Source organism: Paralichthys olivaceus, chromosome 18, assembly GCF_024713975.1.
Source record: "Paralichthys olivaceus isolate ysfri-2021 chromosome 18, ASM2471397v2, whole genome shotgun sequence".
Classification (NCBI taxonomy): Eukaryota; Metazoa; Chordata; class Actinopteri; order Pleuronectiformes; family Paralichthyidae; genus Paralichthys; species Paralichthys olivaceus.
This window is the reverse complement of record NC_091110.1, coordinates 14,334,330-14,354,761: the sequence shown is the minus strand read 5'-3', so window position 1 is coordinate 14,354,761 and position 20,432 is coordinate 14,334,330. Positions and strand designations below refer to the sequence as shown.

The 20,432-nt window shown below is 43.0% G+C and overlaps 1 protein-coding gene across 11 annotated transcripts in view; it reads right to left on the bottom strand.

The window, feature by feature from the left end:
* Window positions 1–94: 94 nt before the first annotated feature.
* The window catches only part of rimbp2a (RIMS binding protein 2a), a 56,776-nt gene continuing 36,438 nt past the window's right edge, over window positions 95–20,432 (bottom strand). For 3 of the 11 annotated variants that reach the window (XM_020082507.2, XM_069513889.1, XM_069513890.1), the window contains 19 exons: window positions 19,395–19,418; window positions 18,541–18,733; window positions 17,375–17,532; window positions 17,141–17,220; window positions 16,933–17,042; window positions 14,412–15,224; window positions 14,125–14,148; window positions 12,918–13,069; window positions 11,548–12,327; window positions 11,185–11,340; window positions 10,717–10,863; window positions 8,793–8,898; window positions 8,324–8,452; window positions 6,831–6,994; window positions 6,461–6,629; window positions 6,273–6,373; window positions 5,833–5,904; window positions 5,265–5,429; window positions 95–3,093 (listed from right to left, as the gene is read on the bottom strand). In XM_020082507.2, the coding sequence (XP_019938066.1) occupies window positions 2,863–3,093; window positions 5,265–5,429; window positions 5,833–5,904; window positions 6,273–6,373; window positions 6,461–6,629; window positions 6,831–6,994; window positions 8,324–8,452; window positions 8,793–8,898; window positions 10,717–10,863; window positions 11,185–11,340; window positions 11,548–12,327; window positions 12,918–13,069; window positions 14,125–14,148; window positions 14,412–15,224; window positions 16,933–17,042; window positions 17,141–17,220; window positions 17,375–17,532; window positions 18,541–18,733; window positions 19,395–19,418 (3,774 nt within the window). In that variant the 3' untranslated portion in view covers window positions 95–2,862. Of the gene's footprint in view, window positions 3,094–4,320; window positions 4,370–5,264; window positions 5,430–5,832; window positions 5,905–6,272; window positions 6,374–6,460; window positions 6,630–6,830; window positions 6,995–8,323; window positions 8,453–8,792; window positions 8,899–10,716; window positions 10,864–11,184; window positions 11,341–11,547; window positions 12,328–12,917; window positions 13,070–14,124; window positions 14,149–14,411; window positions 15,225–16,932; window positions 17,043–17,140; window positions 17,221–17,374; window positions 17,533–18,540; window positions 18,734–19,394; window positions 19,419–20,432 lie in introns of all 11 variants that reach the window. The other 8 variants (XM_069513887.1, XM_069513885.1, XM_069513886.1 and 5 more) reach the window with 8 other exon arrangements.

Genomic DNA, 20,432 nt, shown 5'->3' with positions numbered 1-20,432 from the left:
ACTGTGTCCAGACAAGGTCTAAATATGAGCTGCTCCCGTCAGTGGAAACAAACTGAAGATAGACACAAGGACACAAAATGAGCAACAACAAAGATTTTTCTAAAAAATATCAAATTTAATTTGGTTATAAAAGTCGTTGGCTATTTTTTTCACATGCACACCCACACATAATTAATCACCATAAATACTGTCCAATGATTTCTCTTTTTCTTTTTTCTTTTCCATATTTTAAACTTTGATTCACAAAGCAAGCACATACGGTGGACCGATACATCTGATTTCAAAAGGACACTATGGAGAGAACGCTTGCAGTCTTTCACAAGGAGAGGAGATCTCAGTGCACTGAAAAAAAGTCTGCCGTAAAATCAAGTAGAAACATTTAGAAATTACCTACAAATGGATCTGAGTACAAAAAGAGCTACAGTGTTTTCGACACTACACCCAGTCACATGTGAACGATCGGGTTTTGGGACATTATGTTGTTTCACCTGTATGAAAGACGGAATGAGAAACTATACAGAAACAGCTTTCGAACAAAAGAATGGGTGTAAACTTATTATCGGTGGAACTTTACCTTCATTGCATTTCATCAATTCATATAATATCAATAAATAATTACACAAAATCAACTTGTGTCTGACTCAGTGCAACATGACATAAAGGAAAACTAGAGATCGACAGGATGGACATTTAAAACTAAACATGGATCCTTTAAAATCATCAGTTATCCCTCCAATCAGTAATCGATTACTTTCCGTCACCAGCACAGAACACACAGTGCTGGATCAGAACGTGGACTCTTCGTCTCAGTTTGTATTTTAAACACTAGTCCCGTTATCTTTCACAATGAACACACACAACCGCCGTGTCCTTAAAAGCCAGAGAGGTAAGTAAGTTGTGTTTTGGCTACTTGAAAAATACATTAGAATTTTGTGCTGCATGTGACTGATCAGTGACGTTCAGATTTAATTTTTCATTATTGTATTTTGAATAACATCCGTAAATGTGCAAATATAACATAAAAATATGACACTTTTGGTCAGACTGGGGTTTCTAGAGGACATATGTTTGACTCTCTAAGCTGCAGGTTGTCGATTGTAACTGTTGCAGAATAGAAAAAGATTGAGATTCTAAGTGAAAGTTGCTCATTCATGTTAAATGTAAGAATTAATAAAGTTTATTAACTAAACAGGAACTAAAGTTTTTTGAAGATTTAAATAAAGAAGTGAAATGCTGGAAGTCAATGCGTCTTCATTTAGATTCAGGTTGTGTATTTTCACTGCAGACACTGATCGTAAATTACAGGAGAAACTGATTTAACAGACAGGGGATGTGAGGGTATCACATCGTTTCTGCTGATCCGACCACATTTGCTGCTGCAAATCTTTTTGACATTATGGAAATATAAGAGTTTGTTTTTTTTAAACTGGATGTATAAAACATTCCGTGAGGCGACAAACCAATCTAAAGAGAGTCTGCAGACTTTCAGCAAATCATCATTAAATCATCTAAAGTCATGGGAATAAAGTAGAGATCGTGTCGTGGATGAATCTGTAACATGATGAATTAGTATGATATAGACCTTATGTACTTCAGTCATGTACAGGATGAATGTTAAACACGTTTCTCTCCAAAGAGCTTCAGAGCTTGAGGATTTGATTTGTGGTTTTCTGTGAGGCTTTAACGTCGGCCCTCTGAATCAACGACACAACTCAACAGTGCACAGGCGATGGAGGCAGCAGCACATCACTACATCACAGGACCAGTAACTACATGGTCTCTCCCTCAGGGAACATAAAAAAAACAAGTGAACAAGAAACATGAGGGGTGCGAAACATGAAGGCGTCACACACACACACACACACACACACACACACACACACACACACACACACACACACACACACACACACACACACACTCACACATGTCAGCACACGACACACGTCTCCAGTCGTCAGACAAAAACACCCACCTTTGTGCAATAGGAAGACAGACACACAATTTTGTCTTGAACTAGGCGTTTCATGACAGTTTGACAGCGAACACGTCTTAATTATTTCATCATCGGAAAAAAAAAAAAGACAAAGCACAAGCGACCCATCGTAAAACAACTCCAAAAAAGTGGCGGGAATCGGCCTTGTGATCAGACGAGGGATGTCACATTGTTTTCATAAAGGCCACTGACACAGCTGAGCTCGCCTGGTGGTTCTGACGTTAATGCCCTGTTGCCGTTCAACTTCTTTTTCCTCCTTCAATCCCTCTCATCGCAGAAAACTTCTCTCTGCTGCATCATAAGTGGAAATCTTCCTCCCTCCACACACATGCTACCACCTCTCTGTGATATTGCACTGAATAAAGCCTTTTTAGAGTTTAGCAGCCAGCATTGCTTCACAGAATGCCTCAGGAACAGTGTAGTCTATACGAGGAGCACGGTGCCTTGTGGTGACGCGAATACTCCAGGAAAATGTTCTTCTTTTTAAAGTTTTGGCTGAGAAAAGCTCGTCGGAAACGTCGGAGTGACCCCGCGCTTTGTTTTCACAGCTACCCTGCTTGAAATAAATATAGTTTCTTTGACTAATGGTGAAGAAAAGAGAGAAATACATGTCATGAAAATCCTAGTTTTTTTGTTTTTTCTTCTGGATTTTAAAATACATCACAGTAATATGTTGTGTCTGCAGGTGACCCCCTCTCTTTGATTTTGGCACTGCACTGTACATCATTTAGTTGATCAACATGAATAATTGTATCACTGGTTATATTTGAATAAACAGACTCAGTGTGCATCCTCTCTGTTGATTGTATGGATGCATGATACAGAGCCTGGCCTGTGCACATATTCTACATATATGCTTTGTTTTTTTATTTCACAGGGGAGAGTCTCTTCAGCAGTTTCTTCCCCTTGGAAAGTAGTCCTTTCTTCTTCTTGTTGGCCATGTCTTGAGGGTCCCGGGGGTCCAGCGGGACGTGGGGGCCCCTCATGGGGCTGAGGGGCCTCATGGTGCCCGGCAGGAGAGGGCGGACGATGGGGGACGGCGCTCGGACGGGCGTGGCGCCGTTGTTGTTGGCCGTGTCGGAGGTTTCTGTGGTGACCTGGGGAGAGAGGCGATGGGGGAGGTGTGGAGGCAGGGGGCAGCGTATTACAAAAGAACGGACACAGACACACGGTCAGTCTGTGGTGAAGATGTGATGTTCAATCACTGAATCAAATTCTAGAAATAATTTGTGGGAAAACATTTTGAATCACTAAAGACTTAATATTTGTCAAAGTTGAAGCAGATTCAGTTTGAGAGCTGCTTCTAGGGATGAATCAGATCCACAGTATAATGTTAAACTACTAATAACACATTTTAAACAGTAATTTGAATAACTAGGAATAATAGACCTGTTCATTTGACAGAAGAGATATACGTCATGTTCACACACACACACACACACACACACACACACACACAGTACAGGTATGCAGAGGGAACAGCGAGCAGGAAGCCATTAAATGCAGTTAGCACACCACAGAGCTGGAGAGGTCCACCATCAGGAACATACAGTACGATCATATACAGAACAACACCCAGGGACGCAACTGTAGATACCAGGCTTCTCATCTAATGCAGCAGCACGATGCACCTCTCTGCGTTTCACCACTTTAATGAAGATTATTGTGACGTCTGCCAAGGAGTGCATTGTTTGTTTGTTAACAGGGTAACGCAAAACCACTAATACCATAACACTTAGTGGGATGTGTTGTGTTAGTCGAGAAAGGTCCCATTGAATTTTGGTGTGGATTCAGAACAGGGATGTTTTTCTTTCTCTAACATTGTGAAGTGTTTTTGAACATTTTCATTTAATTTGCATCGTATTTAAAAAAATCAGGGATGTTAAGGAGGCTGATATCTAGAAGTGTGTGTCTGAAGTTGGTGCAGATCCAAATGAAAGTCCAGATTTAGTGAATTGAAAAGTCACGAGGCGGAGGTGTGAACTCTACACCCTTCTAGTTTGTATCATGATATCATGAGGTCTGAGTATGGATCACTCAGAGTTTGGTCCAAATGATCAATATGTCATAAATATTAAACCTTTCAAAGTTTAATTGATTCTGTTCAGAGATGTGATTAAATTAAACATTTTGTTCCATCTCAATTAAATGAGATTAAATGATGTACCTGATCAAACACCCGAGGTAAATAACTTCCTGATTTCTGTTATCAGGAAGCAAAGCATTGAGGAAGTGTTTCCATTACAGCAGCGTTTAAAAGCCTTTCCTGTGACCGGCTGTGTGCATTAGAGCCGCGAATTTGGTATCTCAAGTTGCCGACTTACTGTACGAGGCAGACAGAGCCGTTTATGGTGTGAAATGAACAATCTTCTTCTGTTTGTTTTGTTTTGTTTTGCCAAGCGGGTGAGGAAAAACAAAAAAACGAAATCAGACGTGGCAGCATCGTCACCGTCGGGTAAAAAAAAAACACCACTATGAAAACTGAAAACAACAACGACACCAACACACACGAACACAGAGCAGGAAAAAAAGAATGTTTTTAATATCCAATTTCTTCTTTTATTGTTTATTGTAACAATACAGTATGGACGTCTCAGTGCTGCGGTTAGTTCTGTCTCTTGAGCTCAGAGCAAACATGGCGTATCCACTGTCAACATGGCTGAAAAATAGATCTGATGTGTGTGCAATATACATAAAGAAACAAAGCCTCTTTAAGGAAATACAGCAGTCGAGCCAAGAAAGTTAATATAAAATGTATCAAGTTTGAAAAAGGCATGCTTTTCCTCTCTGGTTTAACTTTTCTTCTTCCGTGTCATTTGGTAGCAATTGTGTTAATAAAGCACTTTTTTTTTATTATACACAATAACCACAATGTTTTTGTTTCAGTGCAAAGAGGAACCAAATTACGCTGTGTAAGGAATGAGCTGAGCCTTTTTCAAGTCCTCCTCCACCAGTGCTGCATGCATAAGTCACCCACAGAGCTCCCACAGTCTATCCTCTCTCTGTCCATTGTCAGGCTTTGCTTCTTCCTTTCTCTCAGAAAGGTGTCAACACGGGATTTTTGTCCCCTTTTCAAAAGGGTGAGAGGGGAGGAGGGCGGGGGAGTTGTTAGTTTGTACAGAGTCACCACTGTCACCACATGGACAAACACACACAATGAACAGCACACAGACGGCAAAGTGGAGGAAGCGAGAGACGGAAATCAAGAGAGAGGACGGAGGATGGATGAACACAGGGCCTAGCGCTGAGAGCGGCGATGATGATGTACCCGTTTGCCCTCTGGGATGGCGGCAGCAGAGTTGGCGGGCGGCCGGTTGGCAGGCTCTTCCTGGGGGTAGTGGGACGGAGTATCGGTCAGATACACCTCCACGTCATCAGGCACTTCTTCCAGGAAGTTAGAGGGAACCAGACCACGGTGGCCGTTCATCTCACCCTGTGGACGGAAACGAGAGGAGTGAGTCAGTTTCCATTTATACTGTAGATTTTCTCCTCTTCAATAATAAAATTATGATATAACCCACAAGAAAAGACCCGTTAGAAGAAGAATTAGACATTTTGTGACATATGCTCATTTGCTCTCTTGATGAGAACATGTGGAGTTAGCCGAGGCTGGAACAAACACTGGAAACAGGAGGCACAAACAAACAGCACCTGCTCCGTCTAAAGGGAAAAAATTGTTTGCCTGTCAACACCTCACAAGAACTAACTTGTTATATTTGTTATTGAAAGGGATTAAGCCTCCACTCGTCGTCTGTACAGTTCCGTTTTTGTACATATCATTGAGGTATTAAGTGTTTTAATAGAAGAAGAAGCAAACGTGGAGAAGCAGCACTCACGTAATAGAACCCGTCTTCATCGATGTCGGCAAACACAGCGATGATGTCGCCAGCACAGAAGGTCAGCTCAGCCTATCAGGAGACAGAGAAACAAATATACTGATTTTAAGATTTCAATCATTCGTGTTTATCTATGATGCATTTTAAGCTGTTTAGAAAGGTAGTGTGGAATAATATATTTTACTTTATCTTTTGTGTCTTTGTTCGACCTAAATCAAGCAAAAAGGCAACATAGATTTACATTGTACACTTATTATTTACTATATTAATTACTCTGTCCAACAATGGCCACAGTTATACTTTAGGTCGATTACACTAGTTTGAAATAAAGTCCCAAAACAAACACGTAGCATAAATCACAACAGTTTTAGCGCCTTGAAAAGGTTTAGAAGAAACATCATGTTGGTGGCATTAGTCTGTCTAGCGTTCAGCAGTGATACCTCGACATCAACATTAGGGGAGCTCTCTCGGGGGTCGTAGTCGTACAGAGCCACCATCCTCCTCGAGGCCTGATCTCGACGGAGGCCTCTCCTGTTCTGCTCTGGAAGTGGTAATAGACACAGTTTTAACCAGAGGTGTTTCGCGAACATTTAATTCTTCCATAACTGCATGTATGACTGTGTTATACCTATTCTGTCCACAGGGGTGCTGAGTGGCAGGAAACCCTGTTTGATGAGCTGGTCCATGGTTTCCTCGTCCTCCGCTCGTATCTCCGACACCATGTTACAGGGGATCAGCCCCATCCTGCCCCTCACTTCTCCTCTGTAGAACCCGTCTGTGTCTTTATCACCATACACCTGCAGAAAAAGAGCGATGTTTAGAGCTCCGGCTATAAACATGTACTGTACTTTTTTTCTAGAATCGCATTTTTACTTAAATGGTATCAAACGTTTAGTAGTCTAGACACATCTTAAACTAATAAATGCACAGAGGAGGAGAGAATGATCCAGAATGGAGTAAGTGAAGGTGTCTGGTCATCTCAAATTCAAAACCCCCACCCGAATGATCTGCCCCTCTTTGAAGGGCAGCTCCTCATCAGCTGCGTCGGGGTTAGGTGACATGGAGAGAGGATCGTAGTCAAAGAGGGCCACAAAGATCCGGAACGACTCCTCAGTCTCTGACTCGTCATAGTACGTGGGAGAGCGGCGATCTCTGTATCCATCTTTAAAACACGAAAGACAAAGAACAAATTAAAAAAAAAGAAGATCCTGCATCACCTGACAGGGCAGCTGACAAGAAACAGCTGCTTTGTAGGAGACTGATTTTTTTTTATAGATTTTAGATTTTTGTCTCCTGTGAAATGAGCCTGTGTTTGTGCTGTGCAGCAGATTTCAGGGCTCAGCAGCAAAACTCAGGATCTATACCATGTGTATCTATAATAAATTACTATAATGCAGAAGTCTATAGGTTTACATAGTGGTGTAGCTTAGCCATGCTTTAATCAAAGGAAATCAAGGAGGAGGATTTTCCTCTTTTTAAATCTTACTGATTTGATCATGTAGTGTTGCATGACAGATTTGATTTCCTTGTCCAGTCATATATTTGTGCCTGTAAGCATGCAGGAAGAAATCTGTGCTCAGTCAGCTATTTAAATCATTTACTATCGCACATGCACCCGCCAACACACACTACATGTGCTCTATTCAAATGGTTTTCTCCATCTTTATGCTTGTATACGCAGTGAGGGACAAATGAGGAGCAAGACAAAAACATGGTGCAATGCAGAGAAGTGATTCAGGGACATAACAACATCAACAACACACAACACTAACATGCATACTACAACTTTCTATGTACTTTATATGAAAACATAACATTTAGCGAAAGTAGAATTATCTCTCCACACATTGCCAACCTGGCAGCAGATGTTAAGCAGAAATGGAAGAGGTGTTGTGGAAAATGTACCTGCTAGCAAAGTGTAATACTGTGGAGTTGATGATGATGTGAAAAGCATCACGTCTAAGTCAACCTACAGAACGTCTGGGAACTGGACTGTTGTTTTTACGTGTTGGTAGGACAACTGCATATCAGGCAGCTGCTGTTTCAAATGTCCAACAAACATCTAAAGAAACAAAAAGCAGTGACAGTGTAGTCATTCTTTAATGTCTACCTTCTCTTCAGGATTTCATGCACAGACGCTCCCGTGATAAGTGTGGTCGGTGTGTTTGTACCACTAAGGGAAGGGGTATATGGCAGGCATCAGTTCAGTGCAGTGAGTGATGCATTCACTGAGCAGTCCATCAATCATTAATCATCTGCAACTGTGGAAACATTCATCCTGGACCCCTGCTATGGATTGCCAGTGGGTCCACCATTTCAGTGCAGTGCAGTCATGCTGTTCGACTGGAAGCATAATAATCACTATTATTATTCGAGACAGAGAAACAGGCATCTTGCAAGTGTCCACAGCTACTGTTTGCCAGTTGCCAGTCGGTGGTGGCCTTTCTGTTGCCATGCTGTGGTGGTAAAATACAGGACTGCAGGCACATACCATGGGGAGACCTGGTGCCGCCCATGTGCCTGCGGGATGACCATGTCCTGTGGCGGGCTACTTTGCCATAGTAAACATCCTCGGTGATGGGGGAGAGGTTTCCCTCACTGTTATTCTCAGAGGTTACCTCTACGGGAAACACCAATTAAAGGGTGATGGGGTTACAACGCAAAGCACAACCTTCCCCTCCCAAAAGGTCAACTGAAGATTCATGTTGTCACCTCACAACTACAAATGCACACAGGAAAGCAACTGCACATCATTATATTCTCTACAACATCTAACTTATGTTCAGGTAGTGAAGGGCATGAGCATGGTTCATACACACAGAGGTGATCTGGAGACACAGAGAAGCTCATGAAGGCTTTAACAGAGAAACAAACACTACTGTAACTACGTCCCACACGCAACCACAATTATTTCAAAATCTTCCCTTCATTTCTCTCCACAGCCACCTTCCCATACTGACCAATGGAGGGGACCATTAGAGGTCGTCTCTGAGGTTGAGGACCGCCATGATGGTGAATTCTTCTTCCCGCCTCCCGGTTATGACTGCCCCCACCCGGGGTGTTTGTCTGAAATGCACATAAACACAGGAAACATTCACAAACATTAGATATTTCACAAGTTTGCTCACAGAGACGTGGACAAACTTGCAAAATAGTATGTGACCAAAAAAAAAACAACAACTCACATTTAATACAAATTGCATGTAAACAAAATCATGCAGCACTCACAGACAGGCACACTGGAACAAACAGACGTTTAGACACACACTCCAACGCGCACAAGCCCACAGGAAATGTTCACAATCTAAATCAAGCAAATACTAATGACATCGTTAAAATATATGTAAAAGCCCGTACAGATGACAGAGTAACACTAAACTGTCAAACACAGCTTATCTGACATGCTGAGCACATTCAAACCCTGTGAATCACCTTTTCTCTCCATGATGCTGACAACTTCAATCACAATCTACTCAAACACAGACCATGGAAAGGATTTTCCAGACACCGCCACGACCTCTGGCTACCTCCGATCCAGGTCATAGTCTGCACCGCACACACAGGCTGCTACACAACTTGTATAATCTCAAAAAACTGTGTAGAGAAAGTTGCAACTGACAATAGAGGGGAACTCAAGAACGATGACATGATACAAAAGCAAGATGTGCCCACTAATGGTGGATAATCAAACTTTGACGATATTGCTCCAGTTTCTCCTCACTGGTGTGTTAATTCAAAATTCCAAATAAGCTTCTGTTTCTGTGTCTCCTCTGGTGTAGTTTCTGTGGTGAACCCACATCAGCTCCATCAACTCGGCAGCAAATAATCTCGTGAAAGGGATGGAGGCTGCACCTTTAAACCCAGTCAGTCTTTCTTTGTGGTAGTTCAAAACAAGTCTCTCTTTTCATGAAAGGGTCAGACTCGGTGTCTCTGCCTCGCTCGTCCGTGGGCTGACGCATTCAAACCCATTTTTTCTGCCCTCTTTCTCTTTTTATGTAACTCTGAATTAAACTCAGCACACACACTAACAACACATATCAAATGCAAAGTTGAGGCAGCAGACTCAGTTGAAGTATCTGTGCCCTTAGCGTTCACTAAAGAATAATTAATTTGGGTGGTTATGACTCTTGGGTAGGGCTGGGCAATTAATCTAAAATGTATAGAAAGCGACATTTGCTCATGTCGGCTTGTTCGGTTAATCCTTTCCCCAATGTGTGCATTCACGAACTGTTGGGTTTCCGCTATGTTCCGTGCTGACCTGCACTCACATTAAAATGAAAAACCAACACTAATCAGATGTTATTAGGAAACGTAGGCAACAGGACTTTGTTTGTTTGATTCTCTCTAAAGTTTAGGAAACACGTTTTTAAGCATATTGGAAAAAAAGTCCAACATTTTGCCTGCACGCAGTTCTAACACAACACAAGACATAACGTGACGCGCAAAGCCAGGACTCCAGGGTTAAATTGACCCGAGCAATCCGGATTCAGGATCCGACATCATCAGTTAATAACGAAATATATGTGATCATCGAGTTTGTGTGAGGCGCAGCAGGGACGAGGAGACACGCAGGACTGCAGACAGGGGAGAAGTTCCTACCGGAAATTATGACGCAGTGTGTTAACTTCATTGTTGCAGAAGAAGCGACGCCCCGTTCATCCAGGAACATAAATATGAATCCAGCAGGTTTTTATCAGTTCTACGCGTGAGCGATTAGAAAAGAGCAGTGAAGCAGAGTCGCTTGTTGAGTGATGCACCCCATTGGGGGTGGGTGTTGTAAAAAAATCGTAATCGAGGTAAAAGTTTGAAGTAATCGTTATATTGATTTGAAGTCATATCGCCCAGCCCTACTCTTGGGTTTAGAATAAGTGCAAAGAACTGCACCTTGGGTGTGTTGTGCGAGTTGCGTCGACGTCCCTCTTCCAGCTGCATCTCAGAGTACAGCTCCTCCTCATCCTCTTCCATGATGTCAGACAGGTCAGAGCCCCGGCTGCTTTCGCTGTGATAATCTTCATTGTGACTATAGTTAGGCTTTTGGTAGGCACACACACATACACACACACACACACACACCCGCGCACACACACACAAACAAACAAACACACAGACACAATCGTTTAAATTCACATACATACATAACGTGCGTGCACACATCAAACATACATGGATGGGCAAACACACGCATGACTGCAGACATGGGCACAGGAGTGTGTGCATGCAACCACCCAAACACACATGCACACTCACATCCAAACATACACACACACTTAGGAGGTTTTCCATCGTAAAACACATATGAGGTGAAGCTGGGAAAAAGAGCAAAGGATCTGTCACTTATCGTGTTGATCTTACCGGCCTCCCCAGCTCAGAGCCCCTGAGAAACTCATCAACAGAGGGTCCTCTCCGACGGCCACGCGCAAACCCTTCCTCATCCTCCTCTTCCTCATCCGAGTGATGCTGGTAAAATGAATGACCCTGCTCTCCGTACCTGCCTGGCCTCCTGTCACCCTTAAATTTGACAAACCAGTGTGTGAGTAACAGACAGGGATATAACAGTTGGTACATGGTTGTTGTGTTTTTGCAGTTTACAAATGATAACTTTATCTTGTTGTGTGTTTCTTCTTCTTCATTGCATGCATCATTAGGAATCAGGTATCTATATATAAATAGTATCTATACTATTGTGTGATTGGATTGATCATGTTCATTTCAGACCTTGCCACTTTCTGCTGCTACCCTCTGTGCCGCTTCCCGGGCGATGGCTTTGGCCACGGTGTCAGGGATGAGCGTGCCTCGGGGCTGCGGAAGAATCCTCTGAGGGGAGGGGGAGCGTGGATTGCCAGGGGGAGGGGCCTCGAGGGTGTGGCCTTGCATGGGCCCAGGAGGCTGGGAGGAAGGCGAGCGTGTGGGCTCCCAACCAGGCTGACCAGGTGGGATAGCTCCTCCATGGTGGGCAGCATGCTCTTTGGCATCCAGGTCTCTGGCACTTACTGGTCTCTGAGGTACAGGGTGGGGTTGGTGGTGGGGCAGCAGAGGCAGTTGGTGCTGGGGCCTGGGACCTTGGTGGGGTGGGCGAGGCTGAAGATGTAGGGGCTGCGGCTGAGGATGTGGGAGTCGGAGCTGGGGTTGCGGAGGTCCACCTGGATGAGGAAGCCTGGGATGGGGTTGAGGGTGTTGGGCATGAGGTGGGAGTGGTTGTCCGTGTGCCTGGGGTGGAGCAGGAAGTTGAGGCGCGGCGTGAGGGTGGTGAGGGGACTGGAGGTGGGGTTGAACATGGTGGTGGGGAGGGGGGCCTGCGTGGGGGTGCATTGGCGGTGGCAGGGGGATCGGAGGTAGAGGCACAAGCAGGTTGTTTGGAATGACGGCGACGTGTGAGTCCTGGGATTCTCCCTGTACTGACAGCGTCTTGACGATGACTTCCCTGGCCTCCAGGCACTGAATCCTTGTTAGCTCCACAGTGACATAGTCTGCCATTGGGAACAACACCTCAGCTATCTGGATTCAAAAAAAAAAAGTATATTAATATAGGTAGATACTTTTAGAGCCATCATGTGTGGATTCAACCTACAAACAACAGAGAAAAGCCCAGAAGCAGCTGAGTGTTGATTCACGCTTTCAGGTGTCGTGTGTTCATTTACTTCAGCAGTCACCAGAGGGAGTGAGAGAACTTTCCAATACATTCACAGTTCCAACACTTAGAGACTTGCAGTGATATCAAATCACAAGTAGGTGGCACTGTCGTGTCCGTTGAAGGCAGGGATGGCTTAATGCTACACTCAGTGACAGAGGCCGTTAGCGCCCCATCTGTGATGTATGTTCACATTTCTACTGGATTACACATAATTAACATGCAGTGTTTTACATACTGCATATGTGTACTGTATATAAGCTGTTGAAAAATTGCCCCATATGCTTTTGTACATATCTATAAACCTCTGTACTCTACATGATGCAGCACAAAGTCTCCAGTTTTCCCTCTCATCATGAGACAGGCCTTGAATCCAGCATCACTCATTATAGCTTCCTTTAACAGACTGAGCAACAATAAGGCGTAGTACTGGTTGCAAATACGCTTGCTAACTCACCCTCTGTCCTTTAGTGCACACTGCGTATCCGATGACATTTGCCCCATTCGACGTGCCTGTGGGAGAGAGGATGGGAGGCTTCCAGCAGACCTGGAGGACCCCCGGAGCCTGCCCACAGAGCACCCGGACATCATGGGGAGGCTGGGGAGGGCCTGGGAGGTGAGAGAGAGGTGTATGGAAAAACATTAATAATGTACTGTTTTAATATCACTAACATACAAACAAGAGCAGAGGGTGAGGGGCATTCATCAAATGCACAAATGGGCACTGTCACAACCATGCAGAGAGATGCCCACATACAAGAGAGGGATTTGGAGGATTCAGGATACAGCAAACTTGATGTCTTTCTAATTTGCCCTGAATGTTTCAATTTGTGAGAGAATGGCATTAACTTACTTTCTACTTTTCACGGATACACAATCCATGCAGATAAAATATGGAGACACTGCTAGTGGAAGTCATTCACAAGACACAGCGATGCGATTGTCAAATGTAATTCAAGTATATGATGATTTATTGTGGGTTTACTCTAACAAGACAATCATCTTAGTGTGTTGTCATTTTACAAAATATTTCCCTTTTAGTCCAGTGCTACACCATAACTACACACTGCAGTTTATTATAGGATAAAAATAAAGGTAAAATGAAAAATGCAGGCTTCTCCACAGAGAAACACTGCTGTCTCAGCATGCAGGACACAATCCACAGAGATTAACTAAAGCCCAAATTTTGTCATCCACTCCGGGATCACTGGATAAAACATGCACTACTGCATTCAAGCAGAAGCAAATGCACACTGATACAAAATGGTCATTTCTGTGTGAGCAGTGGATGGGCACTGCTTTTTATATAACTGGTTCTTGTAGGCTAGGCCATAGGCTGAGGAAATGACTCACCGGTATAATAACTAATCATATCTTGTGATGCAGGGGCTATTCTCTAATTAGTGATGTGATCTCTGCAGTGAGTAAACTTAGAATTTGGTTTGAAGAAAGGACACATTTGAGCTTGGTTTGTGAATGAAAAGCTTTTTTGATCTCAGAACCATAAAAAAATGCACATTCTCATATAGCTATTTTTTAAAAACAGGCAAATATCTGTTTCTCTTCCAGAAGTATCATAGCACTAATATAATCTCAGCAGAAACAGATCATTTAGTGCTAAGACGTATGGGAAACCCAGCCCAGCGTCGATGTTTCATTCTGACCTGTTCTGCAATATGGTGTTGGACCTGGACAAAATACAATACACAACAATGGCATGGTAAGGCAATACGTTCTTATACTCTAAGATTGATATTAATATGGCATCATGTTACATATTAGAGCTGACATTACATTAAATTGATGTAAACAGAGCAGTAACTCATCTTCATCCGTCCCACACACACTCAGTACAACATTGTCTGAATGTAAAACACATGAATCACAATGTGTGCTGCAGCTATGTGTGTACGCTTCATACTGTGTCTGTATAGAGATGAGACTTGCTGACCTGCAGCCTGAGTGCAGAACTCCACACCAGCTTCTTTCCTCTCTCTCTGTTCCAGCGGCAGTTGCCATGGCACTTGGTGCGGCTGTGCCAACACCGTGACTTTGTACACCGTCAGGGGCTTCAGGTTGAGGAAGCGTAGTCTATACCTTCCTGGCTTTACCACCGCGTGCTCTGCCCCGTCCAAGAACACAGTGTGGCCATAGTTACTGTTGCTAGGCAACCAGGATAGCTCGGCAGTGTCACGCTGGATGTCATCCACCCGTAGACCACATGGCGCCACGACCACGTTGGCTCCCACCAGCAACGTGCACCGCAGCTCATCTGACAAGCCCCGGTCAGTGGCGCACTGCACACACACCCGATGGACGCAACCGTCCAGGTCGAGCTTCTCCAGCAAACACTTGGTTCGGCCACCGTACTGTACACTGGCACGGAGTTCCCCGTCTACTAACACGTTGTAGCCAGAGATGTTCCCCCAGCCCAAAGGCACTAGTGGAGGCTCCCAGGCCACAATGACGCTCCGTGCCAGCTGCTTGATCAAAGTTATCTTTCGGGGATAAGGCACAACATCTTCAGCCAGGTCCTCCGGGTCAAATGGCCCCCCTGTTCCATTGCTACAGGGAACCAAGGCATTAGCTGAGCCCAGGAGGCCGTCCTGGGAGGCTCCTCCGTCTACTGCCATCAAGGCCAGGGGTCCAACATGGTCCAGTGGGCCCAGGTTTTCCCCTCCCTCTCCAGAGGGTTTTTCCTTGTCCTGGACGAACTCCACGAAGTTGGAGGGGACAAGTCCACGCTGGCCATCCAGCAGCTCCCCTGTGACACAAAAAATCAATTTAAAAACATGAGTTTATGACTTATTCTTCATGTTGAGGAATAAATGGCCTAAATCCCTGAACACAGCATCCATTAACAACCATCACTGGTATTAGTGCCTCTGTGAATCCTCCTACAAATATAAAATTAGCCCCGCTAATGCATCCTTTAAAGACAAAAGGAGAGCAGTAGCATGAAATACCGTCAGTGAGATATTGTCCTTGCAAAGTGAGAATGAGTCAGAGAGCCAGGGATATGAGATATGTAAATATACAATATGTAATATTCCCTAAGATGTACCACTCCTTCTCTGGTGCTTGTTTTATACTCTCTCCAGTAAACACGGAAGCGAGGAAATGCTTATAGAACTTGAACTCTGATTTTAAATATTTCCAGGAACACCCCTGAGCATGTAGATGCTGCAGGAAAAAAACTGGCTCTGCAGTTTTTCCCACAGGGGAGAATATTGCCTTTAAAAAAACCTCTCGATCATCTTGTCCTTCAATCCCTTTTCCCACAGAGGCCTGTGAGGCCTGAAGATGTGTGTGTTGTTTGTGTGTGCGGATGATTAAGTTGAGCCCCGCTGGATTAGTCATCAAGCTAAAAGGGACTGAGGTCCCATCTTGACAACAGCTTGGTCTGAGGCCTATGTCTCCCTCCTACATGGTAAATACAAGGCTCCTCCACGATGCCATGCAATCTCACCGCCGACAGCTAATGACTCACTGCAGCTGAGTACTACTGCGTCTGTGGCGAGCCGCTGCAGGATTTCTAGCCAGGGGATTAGGATTGCCACTGATGGAGAAGCCTTCATAATTCTAAAGAGATTATACAAGAGAATCACTACAATCATCACTTGTGAAAAGTGTGCAGGGTTTTTTCTTAGCGTCACTGGAGTTTACTTTTAGAGTAAATACAGTGGTGGGAAAACTTCTGAAAATGATCAACTTTATTTAAGTGGCACTTTTCTTAAGGGCTTCACAAGAGGATAAAACATCATTACAATAAATAAAATGAAATACACATTAAAATAAAAAAGGTTAGGGTACGTCATAATAAAATCTAGTACACTGATACAACAGCAACAACCTAGACACACTACACGAAGAGGTCACCAGATAAAAAGTAGCCAGCAGTCATGTAATGGTCATATAGAGTATGAGGAAAGATGACTAATGCTGCAGCTGTCATTCAACATATCAAGAGCAGCCTTTGTGTTTACACTGATGTCACATACACACGGTACAATAACAACAAGATAGTCAACAGGCAATTTAGATTTAAAGTATGTCACGGAGAGTTTGTAATACATGTCACTGTACATGCACAGTAGCTTTGACTATAATGTACGGATCACGTGGTCATTTTAAAATGATTTAGACGCCACGTAGAATATTGTGAATATTGTAAATTATTCTCTAAGAGAAAACTAAACCGACATACTTTCTGGCATTTGTCTCATTGTGAGATAATTAAAACATGATGATGCACACGCTTGTTGTGACTGTCATGATTTTTCCGACACTGACTCGGGGAAAATAACAGAACTTGAAAAGCAACAGAATATGTCTCCTGCTGTTCTGTTTTCTTTCATCTTAATAATGACTTCTTAAGTATCTGCTTGAGATAACTTCCATTAATGCCAATTTCATTTTCCATGTTAACTCCACCTCCAGGAAGACTTGTGTTCGTCTGTTTTGTTTCTCACCTTGGTAGAAGCCGTCATCGTCCATGTTTCCATACACGTACAGATACTTTCCAGCCACAAGGGGGAGCTCTGCTTCGGGATGCTCGTTTGGTCCATCATAAGGATTATAACTGAAAGGAAAAATAAAATTAAAAAATTGTAAATGAGCCGTTAATAAAACGATAAAGGGCAATAACATCAACAGACTCATGAGGTCAGTCTTATTCACCTGTAGCGGGCAGTGCAAAGGCGGACCTGGCCTGTGTAGCGAGGCTTGGACCTGGGTGATGGGGTGGCCTCATCCTCCATCTACAGAGTGAGAAAAGAATCAAAGATATTGATAGCTAATATTTAACTAATATCAATTATTAATACCAAGATTAAGTCTGAATACATGAGGAGAGAGAAAACCAAGTCATAAATGTGATGACGCCATAAATGTATTAATGTCACTCAGAACCACCTCTGATGGGGTCAGCTGTCGAGGGCTGCTGGGACGGTCCGTCGTCACGGTGCTAGATTTGATAGCCCGCAGTTCTGGTCGTTCTTTGTCTCCAGTCTCCGTTGTGCAGGATAAGAACTGGGAGATCAGTAGCGGTGTGTGTGTCGCGTTCTCATCGCCTGGAAGACATCGATTTCCATAGCAAATAAAGAGAAAGTGTCATTCCTTCTGCACCCATTTGCTGCTCATTGCACAGCTATTGATCTCCTGTTGAAATGAGTGTCCAGCAAATACTCTACGTGGCAAGGCCTCTTCTATCCCCATTAACACATCTGCAATGCATTTGTCCTTAAATACCACTGACGTCCTCATGGGAAAACACACACACAAAAAATAAAGGAGATAGACTATTGAAAACTGCAGTGTAAGAGGGCAAATGGCTGAATTCCTTGAGGAAATTGAGTCAACAACATGGATCCACTGCATCTCTGGGCTCTTGTGGTTTGCGAGTGAGTAATATTATGCATTAGCACAAAAGCATCAGCGAGTTTTGAGTGAAAGGAAAGATAAAACAGGATTTCCAGCACCTCAAAGACCTGTAGTCTGCGGCAGACTGTATAAATCTACATTGCTGATATGGCCGTATCTGCTGCCTCTGCAGGTTACACCGCGTGTCGTGAGAATACTAATGTGTTAAACCACATTCGTGTCATACATCAGGCCTGTGATCAATTAGGGTAGATATTGATCATGAATAAGCACTATCGCCATTAATGGTGTCCACGTCTGGTCAGGACTAAGCTTATCCAGCGGTTACGTACGTGAGCTGTCGGGGATTAGACTCATTTCATTCTGATCACAAAGACTTTTAGTTGATGTTTTTATCCAGTTTGTCTACAGTGTATATTTTGAAGAATGAGTGGACCCCACTCAGAATGAACCATTAGTACCAGGTTATATATATCGGTAGCATTGACTTCCACTGATCATAGATACGAATCATTATTAGACCATAATAATCATTGATGAATGTTATTAAAACAAAGTAAAAAATTAAACATATTTTTAAGATTACTAGCTGGTGGGACTACTGAACACCAAATATCAACTGGGAATTGTTACGGCTACACCCCAACCCCTCAAAGATAAGTGGTATAGATAGTGTATGGATGGGACTACTGACCCACCTGTCTCTGGTTGCTCTTCAAATCCAACGATGACCTGTGGGAGTTTCTTCTGGATCTGGGATGTGGAGGTGGGATTAATCTTAAGGATGTCCACGGTATCTGGTTGCAAACTGAAATTCAGCAGCTCTTTGGACAGCTGGTGGAAGTGCTCACTCTGTGACCTGCATTTCTGCTCCAGGTCATGAACCTTGACCTTTGACGGACAATGACGAGAGTAAAAAGGGGATGTTAATGACCGAGAGGAGGGAGTGGAGGAAAAAAAGGAGTTAAATGTAAGAATTATATTATAAAGTATAATTTGTCTCACAGGGCTTTACAAGGTGCAACATCCTCTGTCCTCAACCCTCAACAAGAGTAAGGAAAGATAAAGGACAAGGAAAATAAAAGGTAGAAACCTCAGAGAGAGAAACATCCTTCTCCCAGGACGGACAGAAGTGCAATAGAAGCCGTGTGTTCTCAGACACTCAAAGTGTGGATTATACTTTATCAAATGTAAGTCCTCTGAAGAACAGGCAGCATTTTATCTGTTCATGCTGATCGAACACAGACCCAATTAGAGAAATATCCCTGAAGACACATTTCCAAGCTTATGGTAGCGTATTATATTGAAACCACTGCAGCATATGGACGTGTGGCATCATCTGCTGCAGCTTCTGATATAAAACACAGATAACAAAGCCTGTGCAACACGTAAAGAGGATTATTAAACCTACAATATAGAAATTTAAGACATCATATCACTGATGCATCAGAGGAAGATGTATGGGAGTGTGGCGGCTACTGTAGGGACAGAAAAATGTCTTCACACTGGAAACGAGGGGGAGATGAAACTAACCAGGGAATAGAATATATACCTGAAACATTCTGTCCTTATTGTTCTGTTTAGATAAAAAAGAAACAGAAAAAGTAAAGAAATAAGATAAATTAAAAGAAGACATAATCAAAATAAATCCAAACCACAGTAAATGATATCATAATCGATGTAAAGAAGGAAAAAGTAATGCAAAACAATATTTGTTTGTTACATTTATTATATCATATTTCATATTAGATACATATTTGTTTTACTTGCACCAAATGACCAAAGAATGGGGAAGTTTGTTCGACCTTTCACAAAGTGGAGCCGTTTTTAATCCTAGTGTGTGTTTACCCATTACCCAGAAAGTAGCCTGTGATATAAATACTGTAAATTGAGTCAATTGTTTAGTTCTACGACAAATAACTCATTTATAGTGGAGTATTCATTTCACAGACCAAACTCAGGCTGCTTCCTCGGTAAAATCGTATTCCAGTGCTTAAGTTGGATAATAACGTGACCTCCCTTTGAACCACACTCAAAAGAGTCTGCACACTATTGTCATGACAAAAGGATTTAGAGTGAAATGAGAAAATAATTTGAAGTAGATGAACCAGTGACAAGCATCTTAAAGTCTGTGATGAAACACAGCAGGTCAGTGACTTTGATCGTAGGGAAATTTATAAATTAATTCAAGGTCGGCCTGGAAGCAGGATTTATTGGACGTTTGAGTCTGATAAAGTTAAACAACACAGAAATCCTAGAGGAAAACTGCATATTTAAACATGCTGATATAAAACTGAAACTTCTGTTATATAATTTAATTTGCTTCACCTTCAAACTAAAATTAGATCCTCAAGGCATTGGTGTTGACAGGTTATTTTTTCCAAGATGTAGCTGGCTCAACAAAAAAGGGGTGGGGTGGAGTATTCAATTACATCTAATTTAAATGAAGCCACACAACCTGTTTCAGGGCGAGAGGCATGAGCGAGCATTCAACAATGTTTATGTCCTTTAGTATTAAATCTATTCTGAATAAGACATCAGAAATCAGAAAATGCTGTTTAGATGGCATGTGACCTAAATGAGACCCACC